Consider the following 25,000-nt stretch of genomic DNA (forward strand, 5'->3'; position numbering starts at 1 on the left):
CGAGTCTGTTTACCACTTTGCCGCCAGTTACATATTCACTACTCATGAATGAAACCATGTAATATCATGAATTTGCATATATATATAAATTCATTGATCAGGTAAGAAATGGTTAAAGCCTTTACTGCATGGCGTTTATATGTATGCTTGAATTCGAATAGTACTCAACGATAATCACATGCCCTTTTGCAATTGAAACTCGCTACGTGGTTTCTAGCCGCAATTGTTGCCTGGTGTTGCAGAGCAACCATGCATCCTATCGCTTCTCGGCCTTTTGGCTAAGATCAAAGTGTAGTATCTGTTCTTATCAGCTTAATATCTGATACGATCCCCATGTGGGATCCTCGATATTAAACTGATTTTTGCAACATGGCGAAGTGCTAGGAGCTTGCTCCACCTTTGCCGCGGATCGGCCCGGTATTGCAGTACCTCTGGGATCGGTCCACTCCCTTCGGGGAGACCAAAAACAACCCTATCAACTAGTCAAAATCAAGTAGGAGACGATTATGTTAATTGGTTATGTACATTAATGAATCGTGTTAATTTGAATTGCAGTAATTACTTCACACCAGCCAACATCGTATGAGGAAAAAGCCTTGGAACGAGCAGCAGAAGTGAGTCAGTCGAGTCCGGGTTTGATGGGTCGAAGCTGAACAACTGCAACGAGTTAGAGGGAAGGAAGGAAGGAAGGAAGGAAGGAAGGAAGGAAGGAAGGAGAAAGAAGGAGAAAGAAGGAGAGTGAGGTGAGTAATATCATTTAATAACTTTAGATTAAAGATTATGTGCGAGCAAAGAAATACGATGGTTGGTGTGGAAGGAAAGAAGTTGATTTTATGAATGGGGGGGGGGGTTGCCAGTTAGTGCAATATTAATTGATTTTGTTTGTTTTCTGAGATAGGTTATATAGGGTGAAGTTTTTCTCTATTTATATAAGTGTGGAAACTGGTTTAGATAGCTTAGTGGTTTGTTATGAAAAGGCTGGTAGAGATGGGTTGAATAGTGTTAGACTTGTGTCTGCATTTAGTGGAGAACTGGATTTGGTATTTAAATGGCATCTAATATGACGTAGTCATTGTGCAAATAAACTCTAAATCAACGGGTTTACTATGATCGAGAACCTAACTATAATAGTTACCCATTGTTGGCATGCTCTTCTTTTTTTTACAGAATTACTCACTCTCCCTTGTGAGGGAGGGAGGGAGGGAGGGAGGAGTGTGTGTGTATATCACTCGGAATTCCTTAGTCGGCTCTGACGGCGAAATTATATTCATACATACATCAAGATTAGACGTTTATCTATTTAATTTACCATTGCTGGAATGTACCAATGCGTAATAAAGACGAAATTCGACTTGAGATGGAGGGAGGTGTTGCTTTGGTGTGGTTTTACACGGCAACTCAACGATCGTTTGCCACTTCCACGCTTGCCTGCCAGCCGGCCAGCCACTAGCCTCAAAGTGAATTCCAGTGTCTTGATTAGCTTTACAATCCATCATTTACCTCAATACACACTAACAATGTGTATTTATATACTTCAATCGAGCATTCGATGCACACATTCACCTGTAATATATACGTCAATGAAACCCAGAACCCACCCAAGTTCAAGCGCACCTGCACTCTCACCCCTCTCCATTTGAATGCTAGTTTCCTATTTAGATTTCAAATGCTTCATTCACCCCTCTAAACACCACCGACGTATATTTACATTCTTTATTTAGGCAATGTATGCAGGCACACATTCATTCACGTAAAATAACGAATAAAATTGATATAGAATCTACTATAATTTGCAAAGCGACCAACCACCAAATGTCATTGTGAAAGCTAGTTTCGTAATTAGCTTTGCAATACTTCATTTACCTCCCTAAACACCAACAATGACCGAGTATTTGTATACTCGGTAAAAGCGATGGATGGATTCCTTACACATTCACATATATTAAGCAATGAATTTGCTATAGTACCTACAGTACTCAGACTTCTCGAATTACTTACATCTTCTTATATCTTAACTTTGTTGTTCATTCAACAACAGAGTCGTTTTCCAGGGAATCCCGTTATGTTAGATGATGCATCGCCTCGCCTCGCCTCGCATGGCATCGAATCGCATGTCATTGCATCGCATCGCATTGAACTGCATGGTATTGAATCACAAGGCATTGAATGGCATGGCATGGCATGGCATGGCATGGCATCACGTCACGTCTCTCGTCTCTCGTCTCTCGTCTCTCGTCTCTAGTCTCTCGTCTCTCGTCTCTCGTCTCTCGTCTCTCGTCTCTCGTCTCTCGTCTCTCGTCTCTCGTCTCTCGTCTCTCGTCTCTCGTCTCTCGTCTCTCGTCTCTCGTCTCTCGTCTCTCGTCTCTCGCCTCTCGCCTCTCGCCTCTCGCCTCTAGCCTCTAGCCTCTAGCCTCTCGCCACCCAGCCCTGCCTCGCTTCGCCTCGTCTCCGGTTTGTGAAAACGATGTATCAAGCAAAGTGTTAGATGTGAAAAAGTCGTGATATATATACAAAAATGGAATAGTTGGCGCGTAATAGTGCTGTTCGTTTTCTGTTATGGTATCAGAGAGAGAACGTCTCCTATTTATATTTTTTGACGAGCGTTGGCGTAACAGGCCCCTTGCACTTTTAATTCGTTATTGTACTTTTCAAAAGCTGTAGCTACCTTAAGACACATGACAAATGGAGGTTTATGTATTAGAGTTAAGCGCTATACTCCCTGGCCAGGAGCGAATTCGTGAAACGCCACGCGAGTCTGTTTACCACTTTGCCGCCAGTTACATATTCACTACTCATGAATGAAACCATGTAATATCATGAATTTGCATATATATATAAATTCATTGATCAGGTAAGAAATGGTTAAAGCCTTTACTGCATGGCGTTTATATGTATGCTTGAATTCGAATAGTACTCAACGATAATCACATGCCCTTTTGCAATTGAAACTCGCTACGTGGTTTCTAGCCGCAATTGTTGCCTGGTGTTGCAGAGCAACCATGCATCCTATCGCTTCTCGGCCTTTTGGCTAAGATCAAAGTGTAGTATCTGTTCTTATCAGCTTAATATCTGATACGATCCCCATGTGGGATCCTCGATATTAAACTGATTTTTGCAACATGGCGAAGTGCTAGGAGCTTGCTCCACCTTTGCCGCGGATCGGCCCGGTATTGCAGTACCTCTGGGATCGGTCCACTCCCTTCGGGGAGACCAAAAACAACCCTATCAACTAGTCAAAATCAAGTAGGAGACGATTATGTTAATTGGTTATGTACATTAATGAATCGTGTTAATTTGAATTGCAGTAATTACTTCACACCAGCCAACATCGTATGAGGAAAAAGCCTTGGAACGAGCAGCAGAAGTGAGTCAGTCGAGTCCGGGTTTGATGGGTCGAAGCTGAACAACTGCAACGAGTTAGAGGGAAGGAAGGAAGGAAGGAAGGAAGGAAGGAAGGAAGGAAGGAGAAAGAAGGAGAAAGAAGGAGAGTGAGGTGAGTAATATCATTTAATAACTTTAGATTAAAGATTATGTGCGAGCAAAGAAATACGATGGTTGGTGTGGAAGGAAAGAAGTTGATTTTATGAATGGGGGGGGGGGTTGCCAGTTAGTGCAATATTAATTGATTTTGTTTGTTTTCTGAGATAGGTTATATAGGGTGAAGTTTTTCTCTATTTATATAAGTGTGGAAACTGGTTTAGATAGCTTAGTGGTTTGTTATGAAAAGGCTGGTAGAGATGGGTTGAATAGTGTTAGACTTGTGTCTGCATTTAGTGGAGAACTGGATTTGGTATTTAAATGGCATCTAATATGACGTAGTCATTGTGCAAATAAACTCTAAATCAACGGGTTTACTATGATCGAGAACCTAACTATAATAGTTACCCATTGTTGGCATGCTCTTCTTTTTTTTACAGAATTACTCACTCTCCCTTGTGAGGGAGGGAGGGAGGGAGGGAGGAGTGTGTGTGTATATCACTCGGAATTCCTTAGTCGGCTCTGACGGCGAAATTATATTCATACATACATCAAGATTAGACGTTTATCTATTTAATTTACCATTGCTGGAATGTACCAATGCGTAATAAAGACGAAATTCGACTTGAGATGGAGGGAGGTGTTGCTTTGGTGTGGTTTTACACGGCAACTCAACGATCGTTTGCCACTTCCACGCTTGCCTGCCAGCCGGCCAGCCACTAGCCTCAAAGTGAATTCCAGTGTCTTGATTAGCTTTACAATCCATCATTTACCTCAATACACACTAACAATGTGTATTTATATACTTCAATCGAGCATTCGATGCACACATTCACCTGTAATATATACGTCAATGAAACCCAGAACCCACCCAAGTTCAAGCGCACCTGCACTCTCACCCCTCTCCATTTGAATGCTAGTTTCCTATTTAGATTTCAAATGCTTCATTCACCCCTCTAAACACCACCGACGTATATTTACATTCTTTATTTAGCAGGCACACATTCATTCACGTAAAATAACGAATAAAATTGATATAGAATCTACTATAATTTGCAAAGCGACCAACCACCAAATGTCATTGTGAAAGCTAGTTTCGTAATTAGCTTTGCAATACTTCATTTACCTCCCTAAACACCAACAATGACCGAGTATTTGTATACTCGGTAAAAGCGATGGATGGATTCCTTACACATTCACATATATTAAGCAATGAATTTGCTATAGTACCTACAGTACTCAGACTTCTCGAATTACTTACATCTTCTTATATCTTAACTTTGTTGTTCATTCAACAACAGAGTCGTTTTCCAGGGAATCCCGTTATGTTAGATGATGCATCGCCTCGCCTCGCCTCGCATGGCATCGAATCGCATGTCATTGCATCGCATCGCATTGAACTGCATGGTATTGAATCACAAGGCATTGAATGGCATGGCATGGCATGGCATGGCATGGCATCACGTCACGTCTCTCGTCTCTCGTCTCTCGTCTCTCGTCTCTAGTCTCTAGTCTCGTCTCTCGTCTCTCGTCTCTCGTCTCTCGTCTCTCGTCTCTCGTCTCTCGTCTCTCGTCTCTCGTCTCTCGTCTCTCGTCTCTCGTCTCTCGTCTCTCGCCTCTCGCCTCTCGCCTCTCGCCTCTAGCCTCTAGCCTCTCGCCACCCAGCCCTGCCTCGCTTCGCCTCGTCTCCGGTTTGTGAAAACGATGTATCAAGCAAAGTGTTAGATGTGAAAAAGTCGTGATATATATACAAAAATGGAATAGTTGGCGTGTAATAGTGCTGTTCGTTTTCTGTTATGGTATCAGAGAGAGAACGTCTCCTATTTATATTTTTTGACGAGCGTTGGCGTAACAGGCCCCTTGCACTTTTAATTCGTTATTGTACTTTTCAAAAGCTGTAGCTACCTTAAGACACATGACAAATGGAGGTTTATGTATTAGAGTTAAGCGCTATACTCCCTGGCCAGGAGCGAATTCGTGAAACGCCACGCGAGTCTGTTTACCACTTTGCCGCCAGTTACATATTCACTACTCATGAATGAAACCATGTAATATCATGAATTTGCATATATATATAAATTCATTGATCAGGTAAGAAATGGTTAAAGCCTTTACTGCATGGCGTTTATATGTATGCTTGAATTCGAATAGTACTCAACGATAATCACATGCCCTTTTGCAATTGAAACTCGCTACGTGGTTTCTAGCCGCAATTGTTGCCTGGTGTTGCAGAGCAACCATGCATCCTATCGCTTCTCGGCCTTTTGGCTAAGATCAAAGTGTAGTATCTGTTCTTATCAGCTTAATATCTGATACGATCCCCATGTGGGATCCTCGATATTAAACTGATTTTTGCAACATGGCGAAGTGCTAGGAGCTTGCTCCACCTTTGCCGCGGATCGGCCCGGTATTGCAGTACCTCTGGGATCGGTCCACTCCCTTCGGGGAGACCAAAAACAACCCTATCAACTAGTCAAAATCAAGTAGGAGACGATTATGTTAATTGGTTATGTACATTAATGAATCGTGTTAATTTGAATTGCAGTAATTACTTCACACCAGCCAACATCGTATGAGGAAAAAGCCTTGGAACGAGCAGCAGAAGTGAGTCAGTCGAGTCCGGGTTTGATGGGTCGAAGCTGAACAACTGCAACGAGTTAGAGGGAAGGAAGGAAGGAAGGAAGGAAGGAAGGAAGGAAGGAAGGAGAAAGAAGGAGAAAGAAGGAGAGTGAGGTGAGTAATATCATTTAATAACTTTAGATTAAAGATTATGTGCGAGCAAAGAAATACGATGGTTGGTGTGGAAGGAAAGAAGTTGATTTTATGAATGGGGGGGGGGGTTGCCAGTTAGTGCAATATTAATTGATTTTGTTTGTTTTCTGAGATAGGTTATATAGGGTGAAGTTTTTCTCTATTTATATAAGTGTGGAAACTGGTTTAGATAGCTTAGTGGTTTGTTATGAAAAGGCTGGTAGAGATGGGTTGAATAGTGTTAGACTTGTGTCTGCATTTAGTGGAGAACTGGATTTGGTATTTAAATGGCATCTAATATGACGTAGTCATTGTGCAAATAAACTCTAAATCAACGGGTTTACTATGATCGAGAACCTAACTATAATAGTTACCCATTGTTGGCATGCTCTTCTTTTTTTTACAGAATTACTCACTCTCCCTTGTGAGGGAGGGAGGGAGGGAGGGAGGAGTGTGTGTGTATATCACTCGGAATTCCTTAGTCGGCTCTGACGGCGAAATTATATTCATACATACATCAAGATTAGACGTTTATCTATTTAATTTACCATTGCTGGAATGTACCAATGCGTAATAAAGACGAAATTCGACTTGAGATGGAGGGAGGTGTTGCTTTGGTGTGGTTTTACACGGCAACTCAACGATCGTTTGCCACTTCCACGCTTGCCTGCCAGCCGGCCAGCCACTAGCCTCAAAGTGAATTCCAGTGTCTTGATTAGCTTTACAATCCATCATTTACCTCAATACACACTAACAATGTGTATTTATATACTTCAATCGAGCATTCGATGCACACATTCACCTGTAATATATACGTCAATGAAACCCAGAACCCACCCAAGTTCAAGCGCACCTGCACTCTCACCCCTCTCCATTTGAATGCTAGTTTCCTATTTAGATTTCAAATGCTTCATTCACCCCTCTAAACACCACCGACGTATATTTACATTCTTTATTTAGCAGGCACACATTCATTCACGTAAAATAACGAATAAAATTGATATAGAATCTACTATAATTTGCAAAGCGACCAACCACCAAATGTCATTGTGAAAGCTAGTTTCGTAATTAGCTTTGCAATACTTCATTTACCTCCCTAAACACCAACAATGACCGAGTATTTGTATACTCGGTAAAAGCGATGGATGGATTCCTTACACATTCACATATATTAAGCAATGAATTTGCTATAGTACCTACAGTACTCAGACTTCTCGAATTACTTACATCTTCTTATATCTTAACTTTGTTGTTCATTCAACAACAGAGTCGTTTTCCAGGGAATCCCGTTATGTTAGATGATGCATCGCCTCGCCTCGCCTCGCATGGCATCGAATCGCATGTCATTGCATCGCATCGCATTGAACTGCATGGTATTGAATCACAAGGCATTGAATGGCATGGCATGGCATGGCATGGCATGGCATCACGTCACGTCTCTCGTCTCTCGTCTCTCGTCTCTCGTCTCTAGTCTCTCGTCTCTCGTCTCTCGTCTCTCGTCTCTCGTCTCTCGTCTCTCGTCTCTCGTCTCTCGTCTCTCGTCTCTCGTCTCTCGTCTCGTCTCTCGTCTCTCGTCTCTCGTCTCTCGTCTCTCGTCTCTCGTCTCTCGCCTCTCGCCTCTCGCCTCTCGCCTCTCGCCTCTAGCCTCTAGCCTCTCGCCACCCAGCCCTGCCTCGCTTCGCCTCGTCTCCGGTTTGTGAAAACGATGTATCAAGCAAAGTGTTAGATGTGAAAAAGTCGTGATATATATACAAAAATGGAATAGTTGGCGTGTAATAGTGCTGTTCGTTTTCTGTTATGGTATCAGAGAGAGAACGTCTCCTATTTATATTTTTTGACGAGCGTTGGCGTAACAGGCCCCTTGCACTTTTAATTCGTTATTGTACTTTTCAAAAGCTGTAGCTACCTTAAGACACATGACAAATGGAGGTTTATGTATTAGAGTTAAGCGCTATACTCCCTGGCCAGGAGCGAATTCGTGAAACGCCACGCGAGTCTGTTTACCACTTTGCCGCCAGTTACATATTCACTACTCATGAATGAAACCATGTAATATCATGAATTTGCATATATATATAAATTCATTGATCAGGTAAGAAATGGTTAAAGCCTTTACTGCATGGCGTTTATATGTATGCTTGAATTCGAATAGTACTCAACGATAATCACATGCCCTTTTGCAATTGAAACTCGCTACGTGGTTTCTAGCCGCAATTGTTGCCTGGTGTTGCAGAGCAACCATGCATCCTATCGCTTCTCGGCCTTTTGGCTAAGATCAAAGTGTAGTATCTGTTCTTATCAGCTTAATATCTGATACGATCCCCATGTGGGATCCTCGATATTAAACTGATTTTTGCAACATGGCGAAGTGCTAGGAGCTTGCTCCACCTTTGCCGCGGATCGGCCCGGTATTGCAGTACCTCTGGGATCGGTCCACTCCCTTCGGGGAGACCAAAAACAACCCTATCAACTAGTCAAAATCAAGTAGGAGACGATTATGTTAATTGGTTATGTACATTAATGAATCGTGTTAATTTGAATTGCAGTAATTACTTCACACCAGCCAACATCGTATGAGGAAAAAGCCTTGGAACGAGCAGCAGAAGTGAGTCAGTCGAGTCCGGGTTTGATGGGTCGAAGCTGAACAACTGCAACGAGTTAGAGGGAAGGAAGGAAGGAAGGAAGGAAGGAAGGAAGGAAGGAAGGAGAAAGAAGGAGAAAGAAGGAGAGTGAGGTGAGTAATATCATTTAATAACTTTAGATTAAAGATTATGTGCGAGCAAAGAAATACGATGGTTGGTGTGGAAGGAAAGAAGTTGATTTTATGAATGGGGGGGGGGGTTGCCAGTTAGTGCAATATTAATTGATTTTGTTTGTTTTCTGAGATAGGTTATATAGGGTGAAGTTTTTCTCTATTTATATAAGTGTGGAAACTGGTTTAGATAGCTTAGTGGTTTGTTATGAAAAGGCTGGTAGAGATGGGTTGAATAGTGTTAGACTTGTGTCTGCATTTAGTGGAGAACTGGATTTGGTATTTAAATGGCATCTAATATGACGTAGTCATTGTGCAAATAAACTCTAAATCAACGGGTTTACTATGATCGAGAACCTAACTATAATAGTTACCCATTGTTGGCATGCTCTTCTTTTTTTTACAGAATTACTCACTCTCCCTTGTGAGGGAGGGAGGGAGGGAGGGAGGAGTGTGTGTGTATATCACTCGGAATTCCTTAGTCGGCTCTGACGGCGAAATTATATTCATACATACATCAAGATTAGACGTTTATCTATTTAATTTACCATTGCTGGAATGTACCAATGCGTAATAAAGACGAAATTCGACTTGAGATGGAGGGAGGTGTTGCTTTGGTGTGGTTTTACACGGCAACTCAACGATCGTTTGCCACTTCCACGCTTGCCTGCCAGCCGGCCAGCCACTAGCCTCAAAGTGAATTCCAGTGTCTTGATTAGCTTTACAATCCATCATTTACCTCAATACACACTAACAATGTGTATTTATATACTTCAATCGAGCATTCGATGCACACATTCACCTGTAATATATACGTCAATGAAACCCAGAACCCACCCAAGTTCAAGCGCACCTGCACTCTCACCCCTCTCCATTTGAATGCTAGTTTCCTATTTAGATTTCAAATGCTTCATTCACCCCTCTAAACACCACCGACGTATATTTACATTCTTTATTTAGCAGGCACACATTCATTCACGTAAAATAACGAATAAAATTGATATAGAATCTACTATAATTTGCAAAGCGACCAACCACCAAATGTCATTGTGAAAGCTAGTTTCGTAATTAGCTTTGCAATACTTCATTTACCTCCCTAAACACCAACAATGACCGAGTATTTGTATACTCGGTAAAAGCGATGGATGGATTCCTTACACATTCACATATATTAAGCAATGAATTTGCTATAGTACCTACAGTACTCAGACTTCTCGAATTACTTACATCTTCTTATATCTTAACTTTGTTGTTCATTCAACAACAGAGTCGTTTTCCAGGGAATCCCGTTATGTTAGATGATGCATCGCCTCGCCTCGCCTCGCATGGCATCGAATCGCATGTCATTGCATCGCATCGCATTGAACTGCATGGTATTGAATCACAAGGCATTGAATGGCATGGCATGGCATGGCATGGCATGGCATCACGTCACGTCTCTCGTCTCTCGTCTCTCGTCTCTCGTCTCTAGTCTCTCGTCTCTCGTCTCTCGTCTCTCGTCTCTCGTCTCTCGTCTCTCGTCTCTCGTCTCTCGTCTCTCGTCTCTCGTCTCTCGTCTCTCGTCTCTCGTCTCTCGTCTCTCGTCTCTCGTCTCTCGTCTCTCGCCTCTCGCCTCTCGCCTCTCGCCTCTCGCCTCTAGCCTCTAGCCTCTCGCCACCCAGCCCTGCCTCGCTTCGCCTCGTCTCCGGTTTGTGAAAACGATGTATCAAGCAAAGTGTTAGATGTGAAAAAGTCGTGATATATATACAAAAATGGAATAGTTGGCGTGTAATAGTGCTGTTCGTTTTCTGTTATGGTATCAGAGAGAGAACGTCTCCTATTTATATTTTTTGACGAGCGTTGGCGTAACAGGCCCCTTGCACTTTTAATTCGTTATTGTACTTTTCAAAAGCTGTAGCTACCTTAAGACACATGACAAATGGAGGTTTATGTATTAGAGTTAAGCGCTATACTCCCTGGCCAGGAGCGAATTCGTGAAACGCCACGCGAGTCTGTTTACCACTTTGCCGCCAGTTACATATTCACTACTCATGAATGAAACCATGTAATATCATGAATTTGCATATATATATAAATTCATTGATCAGGTAAGAAATGGTTAAAGCCTTTACTGCATGGCGTTTATATGTATGCTTGAATTCGAATAGTACTCAACGATAATCACATGCCCTTTTGCAATTGAAACTCGCTACGTGGTTTCTAGCCGCAATTGTTGCCTGGTGTTGCAGAGCAACCATGCATCCTATCGCTTCTCGGCCTTTTGGCTAAGATCAAAGTGTAGTATCTGTTCTTATCAGCTTAATATCTGATACGATCCCCATGTGGGATCCTCGATATTAAACTGATTTTTGCAACATGGCGAAGTGCTAGGAGCTTGCTCCACCTTTGCCGCGGATCGGCCCGGTATTGCAGTACCTCTGGGATCGGTCCACTCCCTTCGGGGAGACCAAAAACAACCCTATCAACTAGTCAAAATCAAGTAGGAGACGATTATGTTAATTGGTTATGTACATTAATGAATCGTGTTAATTTGAATTGCAGTAATTACTTCACACCAGCCAACATCGTATGAGGAAAAAGCCTTGGAACGAGCAGCAGAAGTGAGTCAGTCGAGTCCGGGTTTGATGGGTCGAAGCTGAACAACTGCAACGAGTTAGAGGGAAGGAAGGAAGGAAGGAAGGAAGGAAGGAAGGAAGGAAGGAGAAAGAAGGAGAAAGAAGGAGAGTGAGGTGAGTAATATCATTTAATAACTTTAGATTAAAGATTATGTGCGAGCAAAGAAATACGATGGTTGGTGTGGAAGGAAAGAAGTTGATTTTATGAATGGGGGGGGGGGTTGCCAGTTAGTGCAATATTAATTGATTTTGTTTGTTTTCTGAGATAGGTTATATAGGGTGAAGTTTTTCTCTATTTATATAAGTGTGGAAACTGGTTTAGATAGCTTAGTGGTTTGTTATGAAAAGGCTGGTAGAGATGGGTTGAATAGTGTTAGACTTGTGTCTGCATTTAGTGGAGAACTGGATTTGGTATTTAAATGGCATCTAATATGACGTAGTCATTGTGCAAATAAACTCTAAATCAACGGGTTTACTATGATCGAGAACCTAACTATAATAGTTACCCATTGTTGGCATGCTCTTCTTTTTTTTACAGAATTACTCACTCTCCCTTGTGAGGGAGGGAGGGAGGGAGGGAGGAGTGTGTGTGTATATCACTCGGAATTCCTTAGTCGGCTCTGACGGCGAAATTATATTCATACATACATCAAGATTAGACGTTTATCTATTTAATTTACCATTGCTGGAATGTACCAATGCGTAATAAAGACGAAATTCGACTTGAGATGGAGGGAGGTGTTGCTTTGGTGTGGTTTTACACGGCAACTCAACGATCGTTTGCCACTTCCACGCTTGCCTGCCAGCCGGCCAGCCACTAGCCTCAAAGTGAATTCCAGTGTCTTGATTAGCTTTACAATCCATCATTTACCTCAATACACACTAACAATGTGTATTTATATACTTCAATCGAGCATTCGATGCACACATTCACCTGTAATATATACGTCAATGAAACCCAGAACCCACCCAAGTTCAAGCGCACCTGCACTCTCACCCCTCTCCATTTGAATGCTAGTTTCCTATTTAGATTTCAAATGCTTCATTCACCCCTCTAAACACCACCGACGTATATTTACATTCTTTATTTAGGCAATGTATGCAGGCACACATTCATTCACGTAAAATAACGAATAAAATTGATATAGAATCTACTATAATTTGCAAAGCGACCAACCACCAAATGTCATTGTGAAAGCTAGTTTCGTAATTAGCTTTGCAATACTTCATTTACCTCCCTAAACACCAACAATGACCGAGTATTTGTATACTCGGTAAAAGCGATGGATGGATTCCTTACACATTCACATATATTAAGCAATGAATTTGCTATAGTACCTACAGTACTCAGACTTCTCGAATTACTTACATCTTCTTATATCTTAACTTTGTTGTTCATTCAACAACAGAGTCGTTTTCCAGGGAATCCCGTTATGTTAGATGATGCATCGCCTCGCCTCGCCTCGCATGGCATCGAATCGCATGTCATTGCATCGCATCGCATTGAACTGCATGGTATTGAATCACAAGGCATTGAATGGCATGGCATGGCATGGCATGGCATGGCATCACGTCACGTCTCTCGTCTCTCGTCTCTCGTCTCTCGTCTCTAGTCTCTAGTCTCTCGTCTCTCGTCTCTCGTCTCTCGTCTCTCGTCTCTCGTCTCTCGTCTCTCGTCTCTCGTCTCTCGTCTCTCGTCTCTCGTCTCTCGTCTCTCGCCTCTCGCCTCTCGCCTCTAGCCTCTAGCCTCTCGCCACCCAGCCCTGCCTCGCTTCGCCTCGTCTCCGGTTTGTGAAAACGATGTATCAAGCAAAGTGTTAGATGTGAAAAAGTCGTGATATATATACAAAAATGGAATAGTTGGCGCGTAATAGTGCTGTTCGTTTTCTGTTATGGTATCAGAGAGAGAACGTCTCCTATTTATATTTTTTGACGAGCGTTGGCGTAACAGGCCCCTTGCACTTTTAATTCGTTATTGTACTTTTCAAAAGCTGTAGCTACCTTAAGACACATGACAAATGGAGGTTTATGTATTAGAGTTAAGCGCTATACTCCCTGGCCAGGAGCGAATTCGTGAAACGCCACGCGAGTCTGTTTACCACTTTGCCGCCAGTTACATATTCACTACTCATGAATGAAACCATGTAATATCATGAATTTGCATATATATATAAATTCATTGATCAGGTAAGAAATGGTTAAAGCCTTTACTGCATGGCGTTTATATGTATGCTTGAATTCGAATAGTACTCAACGATAATCACATGCCCTTTTGCAATTGAAACTCGCTACGTGGTTTCTAGCCGCAATTGTTGCCTGGTGTTGCAGAGCAACCATGCATCCTATCGCTTCTCGGCCTTTTGGCTAAGATCAAAGTGTAGTACTGTACTATTGTCCGCACGCCCGCAAGGAGTTAAAGGAATAGTAGAATCTACACTTCAGCGATCCTGGTAGTCTTAAAACTACCTGTGGGGAGTGGGAGTTGGGTCGCCGCGTCGCCCATCCGCCTCCACCGGTGAGACAGCAAGCCTCACGGCTTGCTGTCCACCTCCACCGACTGGCTTGTCCGGGGCCAGTCTTTCGGTGGGAAACGCAATAAATTGCGTTTCTCTCTGAGCTTCTGCCTTGTACAAGGCTCAAGGAGCTCGGAGGGAAACTCAATTTATGCTTGCATAGATTGTGTCGGTGTCCGCACGACCTTCCCCTCCGGGTAAGAAGGAGTTAAAGGACCGGCCCAATCAGCGAGCGCGCTTCCACCAACACCGACCGTCCAGCCATCTAGTGGCGGCTTTGGGAGTTAGCCCAGACCCGATCACTGGTAAAGGGGGGAGCAAGCTCCTCAAACTTTACATAGTGGCTGGCAAAACGGCAAGTCCCCCGTGATTGCCGTCGACCTTCAGGGGCTGGCCTGTCCGGGGCCAGTCGCCTGAAGGAGAGACCATAGACTCTGTCTTCCTCCACATCTGTGCCTTGAGCCAGGTGCTGGAGGATGAACATAGCCTATGCTAACACTGACTGTGTTGTCGTCCGCACGCCCGTCTTTCGGAGTTAATGGGGCAACATAGTCAATGTCTGTCTCTAGCCCAGTCACGGCCTCGTGCGTCCATCACATGTGATGGATTCACGACGGCCTCCAAGGCTGACGGTCCCACGAGTGGTGGAGGACCAAACCCTGCAGGTGACAAACCAGGTCGCTGCCCACACCCACAACACACAGTACCCACACCACACCGGCCGCCTGGAAGATGGACCAGCGACGACGGTGGGACCCGAGGTCGACCTTGGTGAGTCGGCCTCAATACTCGAGATGGACCACGACTCGAAGACAACTGCCTGCCCTGACCCCAGCGATGTAAAAGTGGAAGAAGACGACTCCGGGGACGATTCCAGTGACGACTGCCTGGTGATCGACCTGGACGAATCAACCACGTGGCTGACGACGACCGCTGGCCATGAGGTCGCCCTTGGCGAGGCGGCCTCGAGGAGGACCATACTCCCCCACTCTGGGGTCAGTCTTGGGAGGCTGGCTCGGGGTGGGGTCGACGCTGGGAGCAGGAAAGCGGGGGTCAACGATGTGCGGCTGGCCCATCCTGTAGACAACACCGAGGTCGCCCTTGGCGAGGCGGCCTCGAGGAGGACCTTACTCCCCCGCCCTGGGGTCAGTCCTGTGAGGCTGGCTCGGGGTGGGGTCGACGTGAGAGGTGGTACCATGAAGGTCAGCACTGTGAGAACCGCCCATGACGCTGCCGTTAACACCGGGGTCGCCCTTGGCGAGGCGGCCTCGAGGAGGACCAAACTCCCTTGCCCTGGGGCCAGTCCTGTGAGGCTGGCTCAGGGCAAGGTCGACGCGAGAGGGGGGACCGCGAGGTTAGCCCGTGATACTGCCAACAACACCGGGGTCGCCCTTGGCGAGGCGGCCTCGAGGAGGACCTTACTCCCCCGCTCTGGGGTCAGTCCTGTGAGGCTGGCTCGGGGTGGGGTCGACGTGAGAGGTGGTACCATGAGGGTCAGCACTGTGAGAACCGCCCATGACGCTGACGTTAACACCGGGGTCGCCCTTGGCGAGGCGGCCTCGAGGAGGATCATACTCCCCCACTCTAGGGTCAGTCCTGTGAGGCTGGCTCCGGGTGGGGTCGACGCCAAAGATGGGAACGGGACGGTCAGCACTGTGAGACCAGCCTGTGACTCTACAGACAACACCGGGGTCGCCCTTGGCGAGGCGGCCTCGAGGAGGACCATACTCCCCCACTCTGGGGTCAGTCCTGTGAGGCTGGCTCCGGGTGGGGTCGACGCCAAAGAAAGGAGCGGGACGGTCAGCACTGTGAGACCAGCCTGTGACTCTACAGACAACACCGGGGTCGCCCTTGGCGAGGCGGCCTCGAGGAGGACCATACTCCCCCACTCTGGGGTCAGTCCTGTGAGGCTGGCTCCGGGTGGGGTCGACGCCAAAGATGGGAACGGGACGGTCAGCACTGTGAGACCAGCCTGTGACTCCACAGGCAACACCGGGGTCGCCCTTGGCGAGGCGGCCTCGAGGAAGACCATACTCCCCCACTTTGGGGTCAGTCCTGTGAGGCTGGCTCAGAGTGGGGTCGACGCGCGAGGTGAGGGTGTGAATGTAAGGCCGCCCTATGACTCCACAAGCACCACCGGGGTCGCCCTTGGCGAGGCGGCCTCGAGGAGGACCTCACTCCCCCACTCTGGGGTCAGTCCTGTGAAGCTGGCTCCAGGTGGGGTCGACGCTCGAGACAAGGATGACGCTCCTAATGACGACGGCTGTGCCGAGGTCGCCCTTGGCGAGGCGGCCTCGAGGAGGACCAAACTCCCCCGCCCTGGGGCCAGTCCTGTGAGGCTGGCTCCAGGTGGGGTCGACACCCGAGATGAGGACAAGGGGGTCAGCACTGTGAGGCTGACCCACGACGATACCAGCGACGACGATACCGGGGTCGCCCTTGGCGAGGCGACCTCGAGGAGGACCTTACTCCCCCACCCTGAGGACAGTCTTGGGAGGCTGGCCCTGGGTGGGGTCGACCAGAATGGCACCAACCAGGACGACACCAATGGGAGGCTGACCCATGAGGATATCAGCCCTGAGGACGACACCAGCATGACGACATCGAGGACGACTCCACCCAGGACGCCGTTCTATAGTTTTGCATCTGGGGTCGGCTTCAGCGACGAAAGTATGTCAGCCCATGGGATAGGCGCCGGCGCTTCCCACCTGAGATCCAGCTCACGACCAGGGGTGGCTGGTGACATGAAACTGGGGGTCGGCACCAGCGACGCACGCCCGGGGGTCGGCACCAGCGACGCAAGTCCAGGGGTCGGCACCAGCGACGCAAGCCCGGGGGTCGGCTTCAGCAACACTAGCCCTGGAGCTGGCTCCCTCAATGAGCCCTTAAGGGCTTGTTCCTACAATGAGCCCCTGAGGGCTGGCCCTGGCAATACCATCACATCCCCTACTCGGGCCGATCCCAGCGACGACGCCCGGCCAGCCACGGTTCAGGAGCCTATTTTGGGGGTCGGCGTCAGCGACAATACTCCTGCTACCACCAATGAAGACAACGACGTTGACTTCTGGGACGACGGTAATATTCACAGGCAGAGGAACCAGAGATTCGTCTTTCGCCATATAGCAAGAGACTCTGGCACCAGCAGTGATGACGACAGTCGCTCCCAGGCCTCATCAGCCCCAGCAGGAAACGGCAACACCCCAGAGGCCCCCCAGGGGGCGCCACCAGCCCTCAGGGGGAACGACGCTAATGACAACGACAACGAACCTAGCCCAGACCAGCAGCCGCAGAGACGGGGGGAAGCCCTCACCATCTGGTTCCCACTCCCTAGGTATTTTAAGTGCACAGAAACGCCCTGCGCCCACGTTCACTCATCACAGGCGTGGACCAGCCAACGCGTGTCGTTACAACGACACCTGGAGGGTGGCCACGGGCTCCGCATTTCAGTATTAACATACAAATGCGCCGGCTGTGGCTCGACCCTACGGAAGCGACCAACGACCCACACCTGTGCCCGCCTGCGTGAAATTCGGGCGGCTAGGACCCTGGACGACCGCCCCTTGTCGTTCCAGTGCGATGCCCGCGGCTGTGAGTTCTCGTGCAACTCCAAAATCGGTATAATGAGCCATAGGGAAATGCACTCCCGCCAAGCAGCCAGAGAAGCCCGCCGTGAAGCCAGGCAGCCTGCACTAGATAGGGTACAACGACAGCCTGACCCTACACAAGACGACGAACGACGACACCCTGGCCAGGTACCATCACCCAGCCCTGACGACCCGGCCCCTGCTGTCATCTCCAGCTCTGCTGAGGCGCCTGCACCACTAATATTCGCCTCAGCCAGCTTATCCCCGACGCCCCGCAGCCCCATACCCTCACCGGCCCTGTCACCACCCCGGCTTAGGCAACCACAGAGAGCTCACCCGCTCTCACCTGTTGTGACAGTGATACCATTCCCAGACATGCCCTCACCTACCCTCCCTGAGCCAGACAATGGCGATGGGGGTGACCCAGCTTCTCCAGCCACCAGCACCAACGACTCTGACATTGAAGAGGTAGATGCTTCACCCCACCACGACCATGAGAGCCCAGGAGAGCCACTGCAGCGCCACACAGACGATGCAGCACAAGAATGGGTGCTAGAGTCGTTTTACGACCCCCTACTAGCCCTCCTCCGGACCCCTGACTGGGAGGGCTTCAACTGCCTCCTCGAAGAAATCACTGAAACAGTTCACGCACGCTTCCGCATTCGGACTGACGGGGAACGGCAAGCACCCCCTGTGATCGATGTAAACGACTGTAAATCGATCCAGCGTCTCTACAGGAACAACAGGAGGCGAGCAGTCCGACTTATCACCGCCGGAGAGAGTGCAAGATGTGGAATCTCGAGCGAGGACGTTGAAAAGCACTTCACAGAGACGCTGGCGCCCAGGCCAGCACTAGAAGACCCCCAGGCACTACAAGCAATCCCTGAACCGCCAGCCGATCGTACAGAACTAAACGTGGCTGCATTTAGGGAGGGCGAAGTGGAAATCAGACTGACAAAAGCTGAGAACACTGCACCAGGTGACGACAGAATAACATACCGTCACTGGCAGCAAGTCGACCCTGAGTGTAAGGTTCTCACAGCAATATTTAACATCTGCCTACACCACAAGCGAATACCCCAGTCGTGGAAAACATCGCGAACTATCCTGATCCCGAAAGAGGGAGACCCTGAAGCCATCACCAACTGGCGCCCAATTGCCTTGTGTCGTACTATATACAAACTGTACACAGGGTGCTTGGCTGCCCGTCTGAGAAGCTGGATTGTGCACAACAATGCACTTTGCAACGCCCAGAAGGGGTTTATGCCAACGGACGGCGTGCTGGAGCACAACTTCATCCTCCAGCACTACCTTGACGAAGCACGGGGAGGTAACAGTGACGTTTACATTGCGTCGCTAGACCTGACGAACGCGTTTGGGTCAGTGCCAACTGAGCTGATCGACGCCTCCCTCCGCCGGCTGGGTGCAGGGCAAGCCTTCATCGACGTCGTCCGAAGTATCACAAGGGACAACTCTACGAGGATCATGACGGCCGATGGCGAAACAAACGCGATTCCCGTGCACTGTGGAGTCCGCCAGGGCTGCCCTATCAGTGGGCTCTTGTTCAATATTGCGATTGAACCGATATTACGAACAGCCATTGCAACTGGCCTCGATACCGATCCTGATTTCAAACACCCCTGCCTGGCCTATGCAGATGACATCACACTGCTGGCCAGAACTGAAGCAGGTCTACAGAGCCTCCTGGACGTCACAACGGCGACCTGTGGGGACCTGAGACTGGCTCTAAACCCCAGAAAATGCTCCTCCATGCATATGTCTGGGAGACAGCCAAGGGGTATGAGGAATACGACCTTCCACATCGGCGAGACGAACATCACCTGCCGTAGAAACGGCGAAGAAACGAAGTTCCTTGGCCGGCCAGTAGGATTCCACCTACTGCCAAATTCGACGGCAATTGACGAATTCAAGACGCTGGGGGAAGCTATACTGACCAGCAAGTTGGCGCCCTGGCAAAGGATTGACGCTCTCAAGACATTTGTATTCCCAACGACGGTATTCGCCATGAGAACGTGGCAGCTGAGGAAGGGAGACTGGCAGGAGCTTGATGATCACCTGAGGAAATTAATCAAGTCAACACTCTATCTCCCGACCCGAGCTACAAATGACTACCTATATGGCAGCGCAGCGGCAGGCTCCTGTGGAATCCCCCTTGCTGCAGAGGACTCAGACGTGTTTGTGATTGATTCGGCTTTCAAACTTCTTACTACGCCGGACCAAGACACAAGAAACATCGCGAGAGAGGACTGCACCAAGGTCGTGACCCGGAGACTACGAGAAGACGCTACATTAGTGAATGTCTGCCAATACCTGTCCAAGGAAGCAATGGCTCAGCGGCCGACTGGTCACGAAACAGTCTGGTCCAGAGCAAGAAATGCATCAGCAAGACTAGACACGAAATGGACTGCCGACGGCGAAGAGTTGGCACTAACATGCGGGGAACGGACCATGACAAAGAAGGAGAGAAGACTCGTGGCAAGGAATATCCGCAATCACCATCGTGGACTCAGAGACGAACGCCTGCAGGACAAGCCGGACCAAGGAAAAGTGATGAAGCAAGTCGCAAAAGTCCGAGCCTCGTCCTCCTTCATCTACGACGGAGCATTCACAACCTTCGCAGACTGGAGGTTCATTCACAGGGCTAGGCTTAATCTCCTCCCCCTCAATGGAGCAAGGCGCTTCAATGTCAACTCTGACAAACGTTGCAGGCGTTGCAGGAACCCAAACGAGACTCTACCACATGTTCTTAACCACTGCATGAGGCTATCCAACCCCATGAACAAGCGCCACAACGCACTTGTTCAACGGATCGTGAAAGCTGCTGAAGGACGATTCTGGAAGGTCATCACGGCGAATCAACAGATCCCTGGCATCGACAGCAATCTACGGCCGGACATCGTCCTCGAGAAGAATGGAGAAGTCCTCCTCGTCGACGTGACGTGCCCCTTCGAGAACGGCGAAGCCTCCCTAGATGAAGCCAGGCTACGAAAGGAGCAGAAATATGCGCCAATTGCAGCTGCGCTGAGACGGACCTACAAGCAGGTCACTGTCCACGCCTTCATTGTGGGCTCACTAGGCTCGTACGATCCAAGGAATGACAAGCTGATGAACAGGCTCGCCTCCAAGAAGTACCAGAAGCTCTTCAGGAAACTCTGCGTCACCGACACGATTCGATGGTCGAGGATGATCTACATCGAACACGTGACAGGCGCCCGGCAGTATTGATTTCCATTTCTTTGTGCTATCTCTTGCAGGACTATGCCATTTCTTTCAGAATATGTCTATGCTATTTGTTTCAGGAATTTGCATTATTATGAGTTCCATTGTAAAATTTTCACATGCAGCCCTCTGTGGGAATTGTCACAAGGCATTATGTAAAACTCCTGTAACATTCCTCAATAAACAAATAATCTGTTCTTATCAGCTTAATATCTGATACGATCCCCATGTGGGATCCTCGATATTAAACTGATTTTTGCAACATGGCGAAGTGCTAGGAGCTTGCTCCACCTTTGCCGCGGATCGGCCCGGTATTGCAGTACCTCTGGGATCGGTCCACTCCCTTCGGGGAGACCAAAAACAACCCTATCAACTAGTCAAAATCAAGTAGGAGACGATTATGTTAATTGGTTATGTACATTAATGAATCGTGTTAATTTGAATTGCAGTAATTACTTCACACCAGCCAACATCGTATGAGGAAAAAGCCTTGGAACGAGCAGCAGAAGTGAGTCAGTCGAGTCCGGGTTTGATGGGTCGAAGCTGAACAACTGCAACGAGTTAGAGGGAAGGAAGGAAGGAAGGAAGGAAGGAAGGAAGGAAGGAAGGAAGGAAGGAAGGAGAAAGAAGGAGAAAGAAGGAGAGTGAGGTGAGTAATATCATTTAATAACTTTAGATTAAAGATTATGTGCGAGCAAAGAAATACGATGGTTGGTGTGGAAGGAAAGAAGTTGATTTTATGAATGGGGGGGGGGGTTGCCAGTTAGTGCAATATTAATTGATTTTGTTTGTTTTCTGAGATAGGTTATATAGGGTGAAGTTTTTCTCTATTTATATAAGTGTGGAAACTGGTTTAGATAGCTTAGTGGTTTGTTATGAAAAGGCTGGTAGAGATGGGTTGAATAGTGTTAGACTTGTGTCTGCATTTAGTGGAGAACTGGATTTGGTATTTAAATGGCATCTAATATGACGTAGTCATTGTGCAAATAAACTCTAAATCAACGGGTTTACTATGATCGAGAACCTAACTATAATAGTTACCCATTGTTGGCATGCTCTTCTTTTTTTTACAGAATTACTCACTCTCCCTTGTGAGGGAGGGAGGGAGGGAGGGAGGAGTGTGTGTGTATATCACTCGGAATTCCTTAGTCGGCTCTGACGGCGAAATTATATTCATACATACATCAAGATTAGACGTTTATCTATTTAATTTACCATTGCTGGAATGTACCAATGCGTAATAAAGACGAAATTCGACTTGAGATGGAGGGAGGTGTTGCTTTGGTGTGGTTTTACACGGCAACTCAACGATCGTTTGCCACTTCCACGCTTGCCAGCCGGCCAGCCACTAGCCTCAAAGTGAATTCCAGTGTCTTGATTAGCTTTACAATATGACAAATGGAGGTTTATGTATTAGAGTTAAGCGCTATACTCCCTGGCCAGGAGCGAATTCGTGAAACGCCACGCGAGTCTGTTTACCACTTTGCCGCCAGTTACATATTCACTACTCATGAATGAAACCATGTAATATCATGAATTTGCATATATATATAAATTCATTGATCAGGTAAGAAATGGTTAAAGCCTTTACTGCATGGCGTTTATATGTATGCTTGAATTCGAATAGTACTCAATGATAATCACATGCCCTTTTGCAATTGAAACTCGCTACGTGGTTTCTAGCCGCAATTGTTGCCTGGTGTTGCAGAGCAACCATGCATCCTATCGCTTCTCGGCCTTTTGGCTAAGATCAAAGTGTAGTACTGTACTATCGTCCGCTCGTCCGAAAGGGGTTAAAGGGATAGTAGAATCTACACTTTAGCGATCCTGGTAGTCTTAAAACTACCTGTAGGGAGAAGGAAGTGGGTCGCCGCGTCGCCCATCCGCCTCCAACGGTGAGGACGATAGTACAGTACTACACTACGATACTACAGTCGGTGGAGGTGGACAGCAAGCCGTGAGGCTTGCTGTCCACCTCCACCGACTGGCTTGTCCGGGGCCAGTCTTTCGGTGGGAAACGCAATAAATTGTGTTTCTCTCTGAGCTTCTGCCTTGTACAAGGCTCAAGGAGCTCGGAGGGAAACTCAATTTATGCTTGCATAGATTGTGTAGGTGTCCGCACGAACTTCCCCTCCGGGTTAGAAGGAGTTAAAGGGCCGGCCCAATCAGCGAGCGCGCTTCCACCAACACCGACCGTCCAGCCATCTAGTGGCGGATTTGGGAGTTAGCCCAGAACCGATCACTGGTAAAAGGGGGAGCAAGCTCCTCAAACTTTACATAGTGGCTGGCAAGACGGCAAGTCCCCCGTGATTGCCGTCGACCTTCAGGGGCTGGCTTGTCCGGGGCCAGTCGCCTAAAGGAGAGACCATAGACTCTGTCTTCCTCCACATCTGTGCCTTGAGCCAGGTGCTGGAGGATGAACATAGCCTATGTTCACATTGATTGTGTTGTCGTCCGCACGCCCGTTTTTCGGAGTTAATGGGGCAACATAGTCAATGTCTGTCTCTGTCCCAGTCACGGCCTCGTGCTTCTATCACTTGTGATGGATCCGCGACGGCCTTCAAGGCTGACGGTCCCATGGGTGGAGGAGGACCAAACCCTGCAGGCGGCAACCCAGGTCGCTGCCCACAAACACAACCCACAGTACCGACACCACACTGGCCGCCTGAAAGATGGACCAGCGACGACGGTGGGACCCGAGGTCGACCTTGGTGAGTCGGCCTCAGTGCTCAAGATGGACCACGACTCGAAGACGACTGCCTGCCCTGACCCCAGCGATGTGAAAGTGGAAGATGACGATTCCAGGGACGACTCCAGTGACGACTGTCTGGTGATTGACTTAGACGAATCGACCACGTGGATGACGACGACCGCTGGACATGAGGTCGCCCTTGGCGAGGCGGCCTCAAGGAGGACAATACTCCCCCACTCTGGGGTCAGTCTTGGGAGGCTGGCTCGGGGTAGGGTCGACGCCCGAGGCAGAAACGCGGGGGTCAGCGCTGTGAGGCTGGCCCACTCCACAAACAACACCGAGGTCGCCCTTGGCGAGGCGGCCTCGAGGAGGACCATACTCCCTTGCCCTGGGGTCAGTCCTGTGCGGCTGGCTCAGGGTAAGGTCGACGCGCAGGGTGTGGAAGGTGATGTGAGGCTACCCCGTGACTCCACTAGCACCACCGGGGTCGCCCTTGGCGAGGCGGCCTCGAGGAGGACCATACTCCCTTGCCCTGGGGTCAGTCCTGTGCGGCTGGCTCGGGGTAAGGTCTACGCGCAGGGTGTGGACGATGATGTGAGGCTACCCCGTGACTCCACTAGCACCACCGGGGTCGCCCTTGGCGAAGTGGCCTCGAGGAGGACCATACTCCCTTGCCCTGGGGTCAGTCCTGTGCGGCTGGCTCAGGGTAAGGTCGACGCACAGGGAGTGGACGGTGACGTGAGGCTACCCCGTGACTCCACTAGCACCACCGGGGTCGCCCTTGGCGAGGCGGCCTCGAGGAGGATCTTACTCCCCCACCCTGGGGTCGGTCCTGTGCGGCTGGCCCAGGGTGGGGTCGACGCGCGAAGCAGGGAGGTGGAGGTGAGGCTACCCCTTGACCCTTCTAGCACCACCGAGGTCGCCCTTGGCGAGGCGGCCTCAAGGAGGACCTTACCCAGCAAACAATTTTAGGTTGCCACAACATATCTGGAAAGAATTTGAAAGTATTGGAAACGTTTGTTTTATCGTATCAGATACGATATTGTGTGTGGACTTAAATAGGTTTCCAAAACTTATAACCAAGACATATGTATCTAACACTAATTTGAGATGTTGTGGCAACTTACACTCCTAACATGAGTCATTCATAATCCATTCATACACCAATATGAATCTCTTGTGAAAGGTTTGAGCCTTATCTGAACCATTTTCACATCTTTGTGTTTAAAGTTAAATTTCTTGAAAATAAAAAATATTTATTTTTAAATATATTTAAATATTTTAAATATTTTAAATAATAAATTTTTTATATTATATTAGTGTTTTCAATTTAAATATTAAAACCAATTTAAGGGTAAAAAAATCAAATAATTTAT

General features: G+C 47.8%; 1 protein-coding gene and 6 non-coding genes across 9 annotated transcripts in view; all 7 read left to right on the forward strand.

The window, feature by feature from the left end:
- Positions 1-258: 258 nt before the first annotated feature.
- Positions 259-451, forward strand: LOC138355074 (U2 spliceosomal RNA). The gene has a single exon (XR_011223807.1). It is a non-coding gene; the product is annotated as a U2 spliceosomal RNA (small nuclear RNA).
- LOC138354926 (uncharacterized) overlaps positions 275-25,000 on the forward strand; it is an 81,698-nt gene continuing 56,972 nt past the window's right edge. For 2 of the 3 annotated variants that reach the window (XM_069309426.1, XM_069309427.1), the window contains exon 1: positions 13,686-21,581. In XM_069309426.1, coding sequence (XP_069165527.1) covers positions 14,711-20,938 — 6,228 coding nt within the window. In that variant the 5' untranslated portion in view covers positions 13,686-14,710 and the 3' untranslated portion in view covers positions 20,939-21,581. Of the gene's footprint in view, positions 744-3,305; positions 3,494-6,022; positions 6,211-8,774; positions 8,963-11,521; positions 11,710-13,685; positions 21,582-25,000 lie in introns of those variants that run through there. The other variant, XR_011223715.1, reaches the window with a different exon arrangement.
- LOC138355075 (U2 spliceosomal RNA) lies at positions 3,009-3,201 on the forward strand. Its single transcript, XR_011223808.1, has one exon. It is a non-coding gene; the product is annotated as a U2 spliceosomal RNA (small nuclear RNA).
- Positions 5,726-5,918, forward strand: LOC138355076 (U2 spliceosomal RNA). Its single transcript, XR_011223809.1, has one exon. It is a non-coding gene; the product is annotated as a U2 spliceosomal RNA (small nuclear RNA).
- Positions 8,478-8,670, forward strand: LOC138355077 (U2 spliceosomal RNA). Its single transcript, XR_011223810.1, has one exon. It is a non-coding gene; the product is annotated as a U2 spliceosomal RNA (small nuclear RNA).
- Positions 11,225-11,417, forward strand: LOC138355078 (U2 spliceosomal RNA). The gene has a single exon (XR_011223811.1). It is a non-coding gene; the product is annotated as a U2 spliceosomal RNA (small nuclear RNA).
- Positions 21,093-21,277, forward strand: LOC138355080 (U2 spliceosomal RNA). Its single transcript, XR_011223813.1, has one exon. It is a non-coding gene; the product is annotated as a U2 spliceosomal RNA (small nuclear RNA).

Source organism: Procambarus clarkii, chromosome 65 (assembly GCF_040958095.1).
Source record: "Procambarus clarkii isolate CNS0578487 chromosome 65, FALCON_Pclarkii_2.0, whole genome shotgun sequence".
NCBI lineage: Eukaryota > Metazoa > Arthropoda > Malacostraca > Decapoda > Cambaridae > Procambarus > Procambarus clarkii.